We start from the raw sequence: 17,015 nt of genomic DNA, 5'->3' as shown, positions 1-17,015 counted from the left end.
TTACCGAAGACTAAACGCCATAACCAAGGGTCAAAATTACCCCATTCCTAATCTGGAAGAGCGGGTGGAGACCATCAGCAGGGCTGAATAGGTATCTACGCTAGACTTAACCAGAGGTTACTGGCAGGTACCACTGACAGAGCAAGCTAGCCATTATGGTCGCCTTTACACCCCCTCTAGGTACCTTTCGGCCTCTTGTCCTCACTTTCGGATTGAAAAACGCTCGATTTTGTTTCTCACGACTTATGGACCGGGTTCTGAACGGAATGCAGGACTACGCACTTCCCTACTTGGATGACTTCGCAGTCTTCTCTCATACTTGGGAGAATCATTTGCATCACCTTAAGAATGTGCTGGAGAGTTTGCACGTGGCCGGTTAGACCCAAGCGCGAAAAATGTCAACTAGGAAAAGCGGAAGTTAGCTACTTAGGCCACAAGGTCGGACGTGGCTACAGACGCCCCCTTGAGATAAAAGTAGCCACCATATCCGATTACCCAAGACCAGTGACGAAAACAGATGTCCGTTCCTTTTTGGGACAAACTGGTTATTATCAACATTACGTCCGTAACTTTTCAGAAATCGCAAGTCCCCTCACGGACAGTTTACGGAAGAATGAACCAGTGAAACTTGTGTGGAACAAACAAAAAGACAAATCTTTTCTTAAGTTAAAGGCCACTTTAGCCGAAAAACCGATCTTGAGAGCTCCTGTTTATGATCTTTCTTTCATCCTGCAGTGCGATGCTAGTGATCGAGGCATGGACGCAGTGCTCAGTCAGAAGAGTGAAAACGGGGAGGAACACCCGGTAGTGTTCGTAAGCCGGAAGCTGACTGTCCGCGAACAGGCCTATAGTACTTCAGAAAAGGAGTGCGCTTGCTTGGTATGGGCAATACACAAGCTCCAATGTTGCTTGGCAGGATCACGGTTCCTAGTGGAAACTGACCACTGTCCTTTGACGTGGCTTAGAAATATGTCCCCGAGGAATGGCAGACTGCTACGCTTGAGCCTTAGTCTGCATGAGCATAGCTTTGATGTCAGGTACAGGAAAGGACGTGACAATGCCAATGCAGATGGCCTCAGCTGTAGCTTCCCTGTGTGAAGCAAAATGTTGTAAAGGGCCTCTTTGGTTCCTTTCTTTTTTTTTTCTCGGATGCGTTTTGTTCGTCAGTTTTCAATTCATGATCAACCCCATTACTGCTGTGTCTTAATGTGTTTTAAGTCGCTCCATGACCGTGGCTTTCTCAAATATATATATATATATATATATACATTTGGCATTATGCTGGTTAAAATACGCACTGAAGTCTAGTTTTCTTTTAATTCTCGGGAATCTCGAACGACGGCTGCAGGTATGATTCTGATAAGGTTTTATGTGAAGAACGCGTGAACCTGGCGGTTCTCATGATTAGTTGGGTGCTCTCTGTTGTGTCTTGGGCTTGGCGTGGTCTATTTCCGGAATTTGTCACCTCGCCTGCTTTGTAACGAACGGCGAAACAAAGCAGAGGCACGGGGTCTACCAGTCTCATCAAGGTGCTTGGATGCTGCAATCGCCCTTCGAGACCTCCTGTGGCAGCGGACGGGCTGTTATAATCGGCAAGGAATTCGACAGCTCAACTGTGTGGGATACATCGCTGCGCGCTTTCCCATGACGGGAAGCGGTTATCATCTTCTTGGAAACTCGGATCCCTCAAGTGTGGGAAACATCGACGCGTGCGTTCCCATGACGAGAGGCGGTTACCGTCTTCCTGGAAACTCGGGTCCCTCAAGTGTGGGAAACCTCGCCAAGCGCTATCGTCTTCCTGGAAACTCGGCTTCCTCAAGTGGGGGAAACATCCCTGCGTGCTTTTCCCATGTTGAGATAATCACCTTCATCTCCGAGAAAGCGTCAGCACTTTTACGCTCTGCGCGGACGCAAAGGCAAGCACCGAAGGGAGAAGGCACGAAGGGGAAGAGGTCGTCGACTTGACAACCTGACAAAGGCACTGATTCCACAAGTTCACTTCCACAAGGGGGACTTCGGCTACTACAAGAACGCGAGTGGTTATTTAAGGCCGTCCTGGCCCCCGTGTTAGGCAGAACCGCTCGAGACTTCGATCGAGTCAAAACCATGGACCAATGAAGTGAATACAGTCTTTTCTATTTTCATCATCACGATGCCCGCCTTCACCGCCGTCTCCTGATTCTTGCGGTGACAATCCACCTCACCCGGTCTAGAGTTACTGTATATGCTCCCTTGTAGGGAGCATATACAGTAACTCTAACCCGGTCGAGATTGTATCACCCTCTAGCGGCCATCACCATCTTCATCGGCCGCCTTTTATTTATGGCGCGCTCAGGTGCATGCACATGTGCCTCGTTGCTCGGGCTGCGGGCTGCGAGGTTAGAAAAATAGAAGAAAAAAAAATATAGCTTGTTCGGCTCCTGCCATCGGCCTGAACGGTTCCTTGTTCTTTCGCTCGCCGACTCATGCATTGTTATAGTGTACCTAACCTCGGTCCCTATAGAGGGCTCCGGATTAATTTTGACCACCTGGGGTTCTTTAACGTGCACTACAATGCAAGCACATGGGCGTTTTTGCATTTCGCCTCCATCGAAATAGTACGGCCACCGCGGCCGGGATTCGATCCCACGAATGTACACGTTGGCATTTACTCAGTGACCCAAGTTGGTCTGATGGTTGGTTTCGAACCCTGTTATCTCAGCACAGCAGCCCTATGCGCTAACCATTCAATCATGGACTACTCAGTGACCCAGATAGGCGGGAAAATAGTGTTACGTAAAACGACAAAAGGCGGGACTATTTACACTGTATTTACACTACACAGACACAGTAGCCAAGATGGTGGACAGCCACCAGCACACGACAGAACCGTCTTCTTTGTCGTCTGCCCCTGGCAGAATATGTCTCTCGTAGCATTACCCCCGGCGGTAGAAGCGCCGTCTCGGCACACTTCGAACATTGTCATCAGAAGGAGGGTGTATGCTTTCAGTCTGCTGACGTGAACTATGTCACTGGGAGCGATCGCAGGCGGCAAAGTCGGAGAGACGGGAACAATCTCGTAGGTCAGGGGTTCTCAAACATGTTCGTTCCGGGGAACCCTGCTAAGCTCCATGAAGCGCCAAGGAACCCGAATTAACCGAAATGTCCTAATTAAACTAATGTCGAATTATCCAGGGTATGAAGAAAACAATAAATGAATGCTTACTACGTCATCACGCTTTTATTTACTGAATGCATCAGCAAATCTTGTTTCTATTTTGCACAAAAACAGTGAGGAAACTGCAATTCTTGTTATCTCATGACTGATTAGAGCTAGCAGTGGCGAAAGCCTGGCAACATGTTTCGCAGCGCGGCCGCGGCGCACGTCTTCATCTGCAGACACGCTTTTCACTACCGCGCCCACATCCGGTTATTTTTTTCGCTAGTGGGCTGGCCGCCAACAAATCGTCCGTACCTCGCGATGTAGCCGGTGCTCTTAATCTTTGACATTTTTGCACTGAGTCAAAGCGCAACTACTGCTCGCCGCAACCGCTGCTGACGAAACCGCGGCCGTTATCGACGCGATCATGGACGGCGACCTTGCGGTTCAGAAGGCAGGCGACGCACGCACCAAGTCAAAACGAAACTACCATTTGCTGCAACAAGTGCAGACGAATCCGCAGTCGCTATCGACGCGATCACGGATGGCAACTACGCAGTTGTCAAGAAACGCAGCTGACGCGCGCACCGAGTAAAAACGAAACTACTGTTTGCCACAACCGCTGCGGACGAAACTGTGGTGGCTATCGACGCGATCACAGATGACGACTACGCACTTATGTAAGCACGCGGATAGCCGCCAACACAGTGTTACACACGGCGATTAAGGCAACTATAAGAGCTTTGAGGGCACAAATAAGCACAAAGCATTCCGGCGTTGTCAGTCACGTATCGCGTACGATTGCCGCTGAGGACCGCGGCGATGCGGACTGCGCCGCTTCGTTTTTGGACGCTGGCGCCCTTTTTGCTCTTTCGTGGCGCGCATTTGTGGTGCTCTGCGCATTACTTTATTGCGATAGCAATTATATGGACACTTCAAGCGGATTTCTGCCGTCGGCGTCGGCGTCGCCGTGAGGTTCCGTATAGATTCCAAGGGAGATAAAATCGTCGCCACGCGCCGTATGCGCGCTATCACGGAGGGCGAACGCTCGGCGGAAAGCAAACCTGACCATCGCGCGAAAGACCGTGGGGGTATGGGAGGGAGGGAGGGAGGCGGGGCGGCGCTGTGCTCCGGCATCAAAGGCGTATCTTGCCACTCAATCTCCCACGCGAAAGCAACAAAGCGAAAAGAGGGCGGGGGGGGGGGGGGCAGCTTTTCCTCTGCCAACAACTTCTCCTTTGCGCTTTGCCCGGGGATGCCGGTCGTCTGCACCGTCTCTTATCTCCACACGGCTCTGACCTTTGTATGCGCTGTGCATTCGCCACTCAATTGAAGCGATAGACCGCGCGAACCTGCGCTTGCTGCCAGCGTTTTGACAGTGGTTGGCTGGGGTCATTCAGTGTGATCTATTCATGTTTGCTTGTGTGCGCTGACACTACGATTGTTAATTCAGTTAGTAAGCCAATGTGTCCAAGTTTATGCAGCCGATAAAACTACTATCCCTACTCCGAATAGCTCTCTACTAATTTGCTATCGCAATCGATGCTTCGCCTTTCGGGCGAAACTGCGACATTTTTTTTTTATTCCTCCGTCGTATACGCCAGTGCGCACTCTATCGGCACCTACCCTCTCTACAAGCGGGAGAAATGCGCATGTTGGTAAGTTATGGCCTTCGAGATTCAAGTGCGAAAGCTTAGGCGCGCTGCCCGTTTTCGGAGGTTGGGTGGCTACAAGCTGCTTGCGGATTTATTGCGCAGTTCACACACTGCCGTTACCCGCTGTGATGTGCTCTTTGACACTCGGGCATAGGTAATGGAAGTTTTTTGGATCGAGCGCACCTTGTGTTCGCCGTTTTAGCCACTTGGCGAGCGCGGGACCACGGAAAATTTATCAGTGGTTCGCGGAACACTGAGCAGGGGCCTGCGGAACCCACTTTGAGAACCCATGTCGTAGGTGACGTCCGTGACCTGGCGGATGATTCGGTAAGGACCCGTGTACCGAGATAACAACTTCTCGGACAAGCGAACACGACAGAATGGACACCACAGGAGAACTAAGGCACCGGGTGAGAAGCGAACGTCGTGATGCCGGCTGTCATAGAGGCGCTTTTGGGTCGCTTGCGAGGCCGACAGCCTAGAGCGGGCGATCTGACGCGCGTGATCGGCACAAGCGATGGCATCACGTGCATATTCGCTAGGCGGCGCGGCAGCAGCCAGAAGTAGGGTGTCCATTGGTAATGTCGGTTCACGGCCAAAGAGCATATAAAAGGGTGAATAACCGGTGGTATCATGACGTGATGAATTGTAGGCGAAGGTCACGTAAGGCAGCGCGAGGTCCCAGTCACGGTGGTCATAGGAAACATACATTGAGAGCATGTCCGTGAGGGTGCGATTTAGGCGCTCGGTGAGGCCATTTGTTTGAGGATGGTAGGTGGTGGTCAACTTGTGCTGCGTTGAGGAGGAGCACAAAAGATCTTTGATTATTCGGGATAAAAATGCACGGCCTCGATCTGTGAGCAATTGGCTAGGGGCGACATGGTGTAGAATAGCAGCGTGGATAAAAAAATCGGCAACGTCAGTAGCAGTGCTGGTGGGGAGCGCTCGAGTGATTGCATACCTGGTCGCATAATCGATAGCAACGGCGACCCAGTTGTTGCCGGATCTTGACTCGGGAAAAGGACCGAGAAGGTCTAAACCAACACGGAAGAATGGTTCAGTCGGGATGGAGAGTGGTTGAAGCAGTCCAGCAAGGGGTGCGGCAGGATGTTTCCGACGTTGGCATTTATCGCAAGAGGTCACGTAACGTCGAACAGACTGGGCGAGACCGCGCCAAAAGAAGCGGCGCCGGACACGGTCGTACGTGCGGGATACGCCAAGGTGACCAGCAGTTGGTTCGTCGTGAAGCTCATGCAGTACCGTTGAACGCAGATGTTTAGGCACAACGAGAAGCAGCTCAAGGCCATCGGACTGAACGTTACGACGGCAAAGTGTGCCATTCACGAGGACGAACATGCGCAGTGAGGCGTCGTTAGGTGCAGACTCCAGCCGGTCAATGAGCAATCGCAAAGAAGCATCACGGCGTTGTTCGTCACCAATCTGGAGAAACTGAGATGTGGACATAACGCAAAGGGATAGGTTCGATTTCCGATCTGTCTGGTTGGTCAACAGGGTAGCGGGACAAGCAGTCTGCGTCCAGATGGAGGCGGCCAGACTTGTAAGTAACGGAGTAAGAGTACTCCTGAAGGCGGAGCGCCCAATGACCAAGTCGTCCAGTAGGGTCCTTCAGTGAGGAAAGCCAACAGAGAGCGTGATGATCAGTGACAACACGAAAAGGGCGGCCTTACAAGTAAAGACAGAATTTCGAAACTGCCCAGACAAGGGCAGGACATTCCCGTTCCGTAATCGAGTAATTGCGTTCAGATTTTGAAAGGAGACGACTTGCGTCACAATAACACGGTCAATGCCGCATTGGTTTTGGGCTAAAACTGCACCGATGCCGTGATCACTAGCATTTGTGCGCACTTCTGTGGGAGCAGCTGGGTCAAAATGGGCAAGAATAGGTGGAGTCGTTAGGGCGGTGATGAGCTCAGAGAAAGCGTCAGCTTGTAGAGGACCCCAACAAAATGGGACGTCTTGCTTGAGAAGGTCAGTGAGTAGACGTGCGAGCACTGCAAAGTTTTTCACAAAACGGCGAAAGTAGAAACACAGCCGCACGAAACTACGAACGTTATGGACAGACCGTGAAACGAGGAAATCCGTGACAGCGCGTACCTTCGCTGGGTCTGGTCGGACACCGGAAGCGTCAACGAGGTGGCCCAGCACAGTAATTTGACGAAGAGCGAAGTAGCACTTCGAGGAATTGAGCTGGAGGCCAGCTCGTCGGAAAATTGCTAGAATGGTCAAAAGCCGCTCAAGGTGTGTTGCGAAAGTGGGAGAGCAAATTATCACGTCGTCCAGGTAACATAGGCATGTCGACCATTTAAATCCTTGAAGCAGTGTGTCCATCATTCTCTCAAAGGTGGCTGGTGCATTGCAGAGACCGAAAGGCATGACCTTGAATTGGTAAAGGCCGTCAGGGGTCACGAAGGCGGTCTTCTCGCGATCCAGGTCGTCTACAGCGATTTGCCAGTAGCCAGATCGAAGGTCCAGGGATGAAAAGAAGGTGGCACCATGGAGGCAGTCGAGGGCGTCATCGATACGTGGAAGAGGGTACACGTCCTTCTTGGTGATATTGTTGAGGTGCCGATAAACAATGCAGAAACGCCAGGAGCCGTCTTTCTTCTTTACCAATACGACGGGGGAGGCCCAAGGACTAGATGATGGATCGATGATGTCCTTCGCAAGCATTTTAGCCACTTCTTTTTGAATAACATCGCGCTGTGATGCGGACACACGGTAAGGTCGACGGTGAATGGGCAAAGAGTCGCCAGTGTTGCTGCAGTGGGTGACAATCTTAGTCTGACCCAAGGGTCGATCACAAGTGTCGAAAATGTCGCTGTATGAGGCCAAAACCCAGCAGAGAGTGTCGGCCTGGCCAGGCGAAAGGTCTGATCCAATCATTTTGCAAAAAATGCTGTCAGAACTTGGTGACCGGAAAACTTCAGCTTATACAGGAGCAGTTATGGCGACAACCTTGACGTCATGGTCTGTTTAGCGGTGAGGTGGGCAAGCGACATCTTGTGGGGCAACACTTAGGGGGTCAGACCAAAGTTTAGTAGCGGGAGGAACACACAGTTATCAGCTAACGTCGCGATGGTATGTGGCACATTAACATTGCATGTCAGGCGTACGTCAGTAATCGGTGTGACGATATAGTCGCCGTCGGAAACGGGTGGGGTCGATGACAAACACACGTACGTGACGGCTCGAGGCGGTAGGCGAACAAAAGCTGTGGGGCTTAAGCGGCTGACGGGCGTTTCACATGCATCTGATACAAGAGGAAGATCGAGGCAGAGTGTTTCAGAAGAACAATCAATTAGGGCCGAGTGTGCTGAAAGAAAGTCAAGGCCAAGGATAAGGTCATGGGGGCAGTGAGCAAGGACGGCAAAAAGGACGACAGTTTGACGACCGGCAATGCTGACACGGGCGGTGCACATTCCGATCACTTGAACAGCACCACCATCGGCAACACGTATTGTCTGTGTCGTAGACGGCGTCATAATCTTCTGCAGGCGGCGGCGTAAAGGGGCGCTCATAATAGACAAGTGTGCGCCAGTGTCGATGAGGGCAGTCACAGGAACATTGTCGACTTTGACTTCTAGGAGGCTATGGTGAGTGGGGAGAATCAGCAGAGGATTTGCAGGGGACGACGGCATTGCAGCTTCACCTCCATAAGCTGCACTATCTAGTTTTCCGGCGGTGAGCGTCCAGAGAAGGACAGCGAGGAAAAGCAGCGAGGCTGCGGAGAGCGGGATTGGCGGCGTTGGGGCAACGGGGAGCGCGAGAAGCGGCGAACAGGAGCAGTGGCGTCAGAGGGAATAGGCTCATGGGAGGACGACGAGTAGTAAGTACGGGAACCAGCGGCTGAACGTCTAGGATGTGGGGTCTCACATGTGCTCTTGGGACAAAGGAACGACAACGCAGTAGTGCAAACAATCAAAATGGCATTTATTGCACCTTTCATACACTAATGCACACTAGCCGAATTACAACCAATAGAACAGTCACATGGGCGTGCGACAAATCAAGGAAGTCCGACTCACCGCGACCCGATAGCGAGCGAGTACGTTCGCTCCTACTATGACACCATCGCCTAGTCGTTCACGTGTACAGTCACGCGAACGGTGGCGCGCTCGAACGATCCGTGTTCGTCCATACCGGTGTCCCGCTCTAAGCCTCGCGCGACGGTCGGGCAAAGCGGGCCGGCACACGCGCGAAGCGTTCGTGCGTGCTGGTCGCCGATCCCCAGCCAAAGAGGAAGCGCCTTTGACCTTTTGCGCCCAAGTCCCCTGCCGTTCGGTGGCGCTAGCATCGCGACACTCGTGCCATCTCTCGCAATGCGCCGCGACCACCATGACCGCTGCCGGGCCTAGCCACGCGGAGAAGCCGGACTACAGGAGACATGCAGGGAAAACAACATCAGGGGACGCGTGAGAGTCGCGCATCCCCACAAGGAGTAGGGTGCATACAGGAATGGCGAGATAAGTAGGTCCAACGGCGATGGCAATAAAGAGCAATGTGCCCGGCCTCATGACAGGAGAAGCAGATGGGCTGATCGTCGGGCATTCTCCATTCCGCATTATTGCGGAAGGAGACAGGAGAGGTGTAGGATCGTCGAGCGGGTCCAGAGAAAAGACTGAGCGTCGGGACGAGTCAGTGGGCACGCCTATAGAAGGCTGAGATTGGCAAACTCCTGCCTCACTACAGCTTGAATGAGGGACACCGATGGCTGCGTTGGGTCACTGGCGTGGGATGTAAACATGGGTCGTTGAATAGGTGCAGGACAGGCAGCTTCAATCTCGCGACAAACAATGCGCGTAACGTGGTCACAGGTGGGCGGCAGGCGAACGGCACCACGCGATGAACTTGCAGCCGTATTGGGCAGCCGGGTGAATCTCTGGGTTATACGGCGGCTCTTGGCGTGTTCAAACCGCCGACACTCTTTGATGATTGTGTCGACGGTATCAACGTTAGTATACATGAGCAGGTTAAAGGCATCGTCGACGATACCTTTGAGCACATGAGAAACCCTCTCGGACTCAGGCATGTGCTCGTCAACCTGACGGCAAAGAGCGATAACGTCCTGAATGTAAGAGACGTATGACTCGGAGGATGTCTGTGCACGAGTCACAAGTTCATTCCGCACAGCATGCTGCTGGCCATAGTTGTCACCGAAAAGGTCGCGGATCTTCTCTTTGAAAGAGTCCCAGCTTGTAATGTCTGCCTCGTGCGTCTCGAACCACACCTGTGGTGGGCCATCGAGGTAAAAAAGCATGTTGGCGAGCATAAGGGTCGGGTCCCACCTGTAGCTGTCACTGATCCGTTCGTACAGGTTGAGCCATTTGTCGACGTCAACCCCATCCTGGCCGGAAAAGACGCCAGGATCACGAGCAGGAGGCAGAATGATGTCGGTGGGAGCCACGGGAGGGGCACGGGCTGAAGACGATGTGCCTGCACCGACTGGCATGGTCGGAAGCGTGATGAAGCGGCCGTTGCAGAGCTCCGTGATGGAAACAAGGAACTACCCAGCACCTCCACTAGAATGATCTTACGTAAAACGACAAAAGGCGGTACTATTTACACTGTTTTTACACTACACAGACACAGTAGCCAAGATGGTGGACAGCCACCAGCACCCGACAGAACTGTCTTTGTCGTCTGCCCCTGGCAGAATGTGTCTCTCGTAGCAATAGTTACACACGTACGTACGAACGAATGTTTGTACATAGATAGATAGATAGATAGATAGATAGATAGATAGATAGATAGTCAGTCAGTCCGTCCGTCCCCGGATGAGTGCGTGAAGTACTCTAAGAATGCTAACACATTATAATCATAGTTCGCTTGTGCTGTCACATCGGCAAAAGTGCTTGTTAACCTAGCAGGCTTGTTTTGACGTAGAATAAAATACTGAACAAACAAGAGTTCCGTACGGACTTTCATCGCTGCTAATTAAGCCAGAAATGCTGTATTTCACTACATACTACACTCATTATGCTTCCCATCGTCACCAAATATAAAGGTGGTGTATATAAAGCATAGAGTTCACTCAGGACATTGAAAAACATTGCTGATAACAGTCATATGACATCTCCGAACACTGCCTTAATGGGCCCCTGACCAGTCCACATAGCAAATTTTGGTCATAGCAAATTTTGGCGCGACTGGCCGCACGAGGCACTGCGTATATTCGCCGGCTTCTTTCACGCTCGGAAAAACACTTTTATGTACTAGTACATATTGAGCAACAGAAAGCTTTATCGGGAGTTTTTCATGCTGCTCTACAATTTTCTGATTTGCACTTTTAATCCAATGATATTTGAGAAGTTGATTAATTAATTAAGTTTAATTATGTACTTAGGCGGGAGGCAAAAAATAATCTGAGTATCTCCAAGCGATGGCAAACAACATTACCTTGGTTCTGTCCAGCTACGTGACATTTGCATATTTTAAAATCTTGGTGCATGATAGTCGGGACACCCTGTATAAGCTATGCATTTCCTTAGAGAAAATTACAGTCGTATTGCATGCTGGGCCATCCCCAAATTTAAGTTGACCCCCATCCAAATTTGGAGTTGGCCCACTCCCAAATTTCATTTGGCTCACCCCTACTATAAGCTTCCCCATGCCTTTTTTATTGAGCCCTGTGTATCCCTATGGGTATTCCCTCTGATAAATCTTTTTTAATTGTTCCTTATTTCTTATAAAGCTACCAGTTATCTACATTTATGTTATTATGATTAAACATTTAAGTTCGCAAATTACGCATTTTTGTGCAGATACATGGCATTACACTTTTCACTTGATGGACCTGTGGTACTCGCCAACAAATGGTTACGCATTAAAACTAGCGCTTAGCTGATGACTTGTCGCCACTTGTGCAACCCGGTGCAAAATACGTTGGCATATCGCATGCTCGACACAAGCCAGGCTTCACACCTCCGCAGACCAGCGTGAGCACTCAAACCTCCGAACGAAGTTCTGCAGGATGCCACAAATTCGTAGCATCATAACCACACGGGACGCAGCCACAGCAAAGAAGGCGCGCTACTGGAAGCGCTGCCGGTAGCGCAACTCGATCACAGCTCGCAACTCCGTGGCGGTTGCGATTTCTCGCAACTGCCACGGAGCCCATGTTTTCAGCGGAGCTGTGGAACTGAGTTGGTTCTATATTAACATTGGCCTTGGATCACAGTGTTTAAAATGTTTTGCATAATATTAAAAACATCAGAGATGCATCGGCCCACATCTCGTGAGGACTGAAAGAAAGCATCTTTCGGTCGCATAAATTTGAGGGTGAGGCCTGAAAAATGTTTTCTGAAAATTTCATTCCCTATAATTCTGAACTGTTATCAACACGTATAAACCGGTTCGAACTGTTATATTTTTGCTCCGTAGCTGAACCTGAACCAAAAAGGAAAATATGCAGAAGATTGAACCTGAATCGAGCCTGCAACCTTTTTGGTTCAATACCTTGGTTTCTAGAAGATGCAAGCACATCATGTCTTGTGATTCAACTTGTTTTAATGCTAATAAACTTGAGAGTAATTACTCAGTGAGCTGGGCATAAGATTAGCTCGAATTTGTGTGCATTGAAAGAACATTACTGATCATACATTTGGAGCCGCCTCATTTGACTTATATACCACTCTATTATGATAGTCACCATGTCAGAGTTGTCTCTGTAGTAGCCTAATTTGTGCAATAAATTATTTGTGTGAAGCCTTTTTACCAGGACACTATACTTGTACTCCTTTGTTTCCATGGGCAGATTGAAACCCTCGGCGTAGACAATCCACTAACATGCCTGGTTCCCCGTCTTTCCGGTGTCCACCCTGATGAGGCTTTCTCTAGTGTTCCTTATGAAAAGGGGCATACTTTCTTGTACTACCTGGAGACACTGCTGGGAGGACCAGGTAAGGAAATGTTAGTCAGGCATTTTTGGGGGATGTCAAAGGTGGAGCTAGCATTGCATCCATAAAAAATGCAATTATGTTGTCATTGTAATTGTGGAAAGTATTTTCTGCTTCAACTAGATCAACATTTTTTGCACTCTTTTACTGTTTTTGTGCCCATTCTTAAAGGTGTCATGGCATGATATTGCTACGAGAGAGACATTCTGCCTGGGGCAGAGGACAAAGAAGACGGTTCTGTCGGGTGCTGGTGGCTGTCCACCATCTTGGCTAATGTGTCTCTCACATAGTGCAAATAGTCCCGCCTTGTGTCGTTTTCGTAACATCTTTGTGGTGGAAGTGCTGGGTTGTTCCCCGTTTCCATCACGGAGCTCCGCAACGGCCGCCTCATCACGCTTCCGACCATGTCAGTCGGTGCAGGCACATCGTCTTCACCCCGTGCCCCTCCCGTGGCTCCCACCAACATCGTTCTGCCTCCTGCTCGTGATCCTGGCGTCTTTTCCGGCCAGGATGGAGTTGATGTCGACAAATGGCTCAACCTTTACGAACGAATCAGCGCCAGCTACAAGTGGGACCCGATCCTTATGCTCGCCAACGTGCTTTTTTACATCGATGGCCCACCGCAGGTGTGGTTCGAGACGCATGAGGCGGACATTACAAGCTGAGATTCTTTCAAAGAGAAGACTGCGACCTTTTCGGTAACTGCACTGGTCGGCAGCTTGCTGCGTGGAATGAACTTGCGACTTGTGCACAGACATCCTCCGAGTCATACATCTCTTACATTCAGGACGTTATCACTTTTTGCCGCCAGGTTGACGAGCACATGCCTGAGTCCGAGAGGGTTTCTCATGTGCTATTGCGACGCCGGTTCCTTCAAGCTCTACCGGCGTTACTACTGGGTAGCGTGGCGTTATCGGCAGGCTGCAGGCATCCGGTAGACAATGGCGACCAGGCAGGGGCAAGAAGATTTCTAGTGCGAAACTTGCACAGTTTATTTCATGGTTGATGAAGGATAGAAAAGAGAAGAATGAGAAAATACATGGCGGGGCCTAGGGGCGTAGCCAGGGGAGGGGTTGGGGGGGGTTCAAACTCCCCCCGAAATTTTTTCCGCAACCCCCCCCCCCACTTACCCACCCTTAGTTCCCGTCGCTTCGCGCTGACATAATTCATGAAACCGGTGCTACTATCACAATTTCATTCCTGGGCGCTTCCGTTTGGGTTGGTAATTTACAGCGAATCATGTCTGCATATGGAAAAAACTGTCACGGTGTTTGTCAAGGCTTTGACACTCTGTGGAGTTTTGGGCGAGAATGTGGTGGCCGCATTCTGAAGCAACAAATGCGCAACAAATGACGCAACAAATGTGGCAGCCGCATTTTAGATGATGGCGAAAATGCTCGAGGCCCGTTTACTTGGATTTAGGGGCACGTTAAAGACCCCAGGTGGTCGAAATATCCGGTATACATTTCCGCCGCTTCCCTTCAGGTGCTGGTTAGGCCGCGCTCGCGCAGGATCTGCGCGGGAAACGTCTCTTGTTTGCGATTGCGCCCCTACGGAAGGCTGGTAATTACTGTTGTGTTGTTGAATCCCAAACCAGCAATTACGGAAGGCTGGTAGTTGCTGTTTTATTGTGGAATCCCAAACCAGCAATCTACACACGAAGGGGTTGATGACAGCAGTGAAATTCCACCGACTCGCAACAGAATGCACGAAACAGACAGCCGACAAGCATGAATTACTGCTGTGCTCAGTACGGCGTAAGTAAACTCTTGTTGCAGGCGCTGACAGTTCTCGTCAGAGTTCACGCGTCCTGAGAAATTGATTATGTGCACTATGCACTGAACAAGACCGGAGTTCATTCCTGCATTACTTGTACACCAATCAGTCGAGATTCTGAGAGGTACAAGGCCGCTTCCTGTTTGCACCGGCGTAAGTGAAGCAGAAATGAGTTGCACGCACTACTTAAAATGCGTACACTTGCCATATCTATGCTGTGCGGTGAAATATTCTGTATCATTCTGAATCTGTTGACGTAAAGGCAAATGACGGCTGCACGCTCGTACACAGCGGAAGACACAGCGGCCCATGCACTTGCCGCAGGAAATGCAACACTCTTGTATGAGGGAGCAGGGCGACGAAAGCTTCGAAAAAAAAAAGCCTTACGCGTTTTTGCGAGTATTTAAGTTTTCTAGCGCAAAGTCGCAGCGAACAAGCTATTGCTATGTGAGCAGGTATAGCCTGGTCACACGTGCATTTTCACGTGTATTGCCGTCCTTGACTTGTGAAACCCACTTTGCCCCGACGAGGACGACGCCATCTACGCTTAAGGGAGATTAGCAATTAACGATGTCTTCTCCGATCGGGCGGGTCGTCTCAATGATGCGTTTTCGAAGACTGGTCCATTCAGTGGCGCGATGAGAGGCCGTTGATCGAAACGGCCACTGTACCTGTTGTACTTACTGTATTTTACTGCGCTTACACTACTTTTTACTTAATTTCTTCACAAGCACACGCGCACGTGAGGGGGCGGGGGAAGTCCTATGTCTTTCATATTGCCACATGCTATATCGTCGCCGCGGGTATGTGCCCGGCCATGGAAACGACGCTGAAGTAGCGCGCGGGTAGAAAAACAGAGACGACAACGACAATGCGTTTGCTGCTCATATAAAGTACTTGTATACGTGCTGTACGCCTGCTTCCACGTCTCCTGCGAGGTCGTGACACTGGTGGAGGTGCTGGGTAGGATTGCCTCATGCTTAGCACCCCTTCGCGGAGCCATCCATCGAACGCGGAATCGCCTTCGCTCGTCGAAACTTCGGTTCACCGGTACAGCCGCCGCCTGCTAGGCCTGACGCCCGAGTTCAACCCCTTGCAGGATCCTGCCGGACCGCGTCTAAGTACTACCGCCATGGCCACTGCAACTCCATCGCAGGTGACGCTACAGCATCCTATGGTCCCAGAAAGCTTTCATGGTGACGCCATTGAAGATGTCCAAGATTGGCTGGACCAGTTCGAGCGTGTCGCCAGTCATAATGAATGGAGCTCCCGGCAAAAGCTGTCTTATGTCTATTTTGCTCTTCGAGACAGTGCGCGGACATGGTTTGTGAACAGGGAGAGGAGCCTGACCACATGGGATGCCTTCCGCACCCAGCTGCTAGACACATTCACTAGCAGCGACAGAAAAGACAATGCGCAACGCCTTCTCGAATCTCGAGTTCAGAAGCCAAATGAGAGCGTTGCCATGTTTGCAGAAGATATGGCCCGCCTTTTCCACAGAGCAGATCCTGAGATGGCCGAAGAAAAGAAGTTGCGCTATCTCTTGCGGGGAGTGAAGGAGCAGCTGTTTGCCGGACTCGTGAGGAATCCACCTACGACAGTGGCTGAATTACCAAGGAGGCTACCGCTATCGAACGGGCGCTACAGCAGCGGTACCGCCAATACGATCGCGCGAACTCGCCAACAAATGCTTCACTACTACCTGAGGGTGGCGGCACATCTCTGCGTGAAATTATCCGAGAAATTGTGCGAGAGGAGATCCGGCAGCTCGGAATTGCTCCCATGGCACCAGCGGTGGCTTCTGTCGCTGATGTCGTCCGGGAGGAAGTTCGACAGGCCTTTTCTTCGCCCGACTGGCAAGCGGCGCCGCAACGATGCACATACGCGGAAGCTCTTTGTCGTCCACCTCCCGCCACTTCGATGCTGCTGACACCATCGACCACTCCGACGCAGCCACCGCCGTCATCCCCGACGCCCTATCTTCGACAGTCACAGCCGCCGCCAGCAATGCCGTATCGCCGACAGCCGATCACTGTGCTGCGGTCTTACGGAGAATTCCCTGCCGTCTATCCGCTACGAAAAACCGATTTGTGGCGCACCGCTGACCGCCGGCCGCTATGCTTTCATTCCCTGCCGTCTATCCGCTACGAAAAAACCGATTTATGGCGCACCGCTAACCGCCGGCCTCTATGCTTTCATTGCGCTGAAGCAGGACATGTTTATCGAGCTTGCCACTACCGCGCAGCTGGGTTTCCCAGATTTCCCACCAACTATAGTTACCCTCGGTTTGACGCTCCACGTACATGCGACGACAATCCTTCCAACTTTCGACTGGAAGGTTCAACAACGCCTCGATCGCGTTCCCCATCACCGGCTCGTTATACCCAACCAACCCGTCGCGATTTTCCTGACGCCTCTAGGGGCAGGTCTCCTAGCCCGCGCCGGGGAAACTAGAGGCAGCGACCTCCGGGGGTGAGGTTGCAAACCGTCCAGCTTCCCAAGAACCCCCATCACCGACGATCGACGACT

At 51.1% G+C, this 17,015-nt stretch overlaps 1 protein-coding gene across 2 annotated transcripts in view; it reads left to right on the top strand.

Annotated features, from left to right (window-relative positions):
• Positions 1-17,015, top strand: part of LOC119466376 (leukotriene A-4 hydrolase-like) — a 126,000-nt gene that overhangs the window by 78,757 nt on the left and 30,228 nt on the right. For both annotated transcript variants that reach the window (XM_049657259.1, XM_037726885.2), the window contains one exon: positions 12,569-12,713. In XM_049657259.1, coding sequence (XP_049513216.1) covers positions 12,569-12,713 — 145 coding nt within the window. The remainder of the gene's footprint in view (positions 1-12,568; positions 12,714-17,015) is intronic.

The sequence above is a fragment of the Dermacentor silvarum genome, chromosome 10 (genome assembly GCF_013339745.2).
Source record: "Dermacentor silvarum isolate Dsil-2018 chromosome 10, BIME_Dsil_1.4, whole genome shotgun sequence".
In the NCBI taxonomy this organism is placed as follows: Eukaryota; Metazoa; Arthropoda; class Arachnida; order Ixodida; family Ixodidae; genus Dermacentor; species Dermacentor silvarum.
The sequence above is the reverse complement of the archived record's forward strand: the minus strand, read 5'-3'. Positions and strand labels throughout refer to the sequence as shown.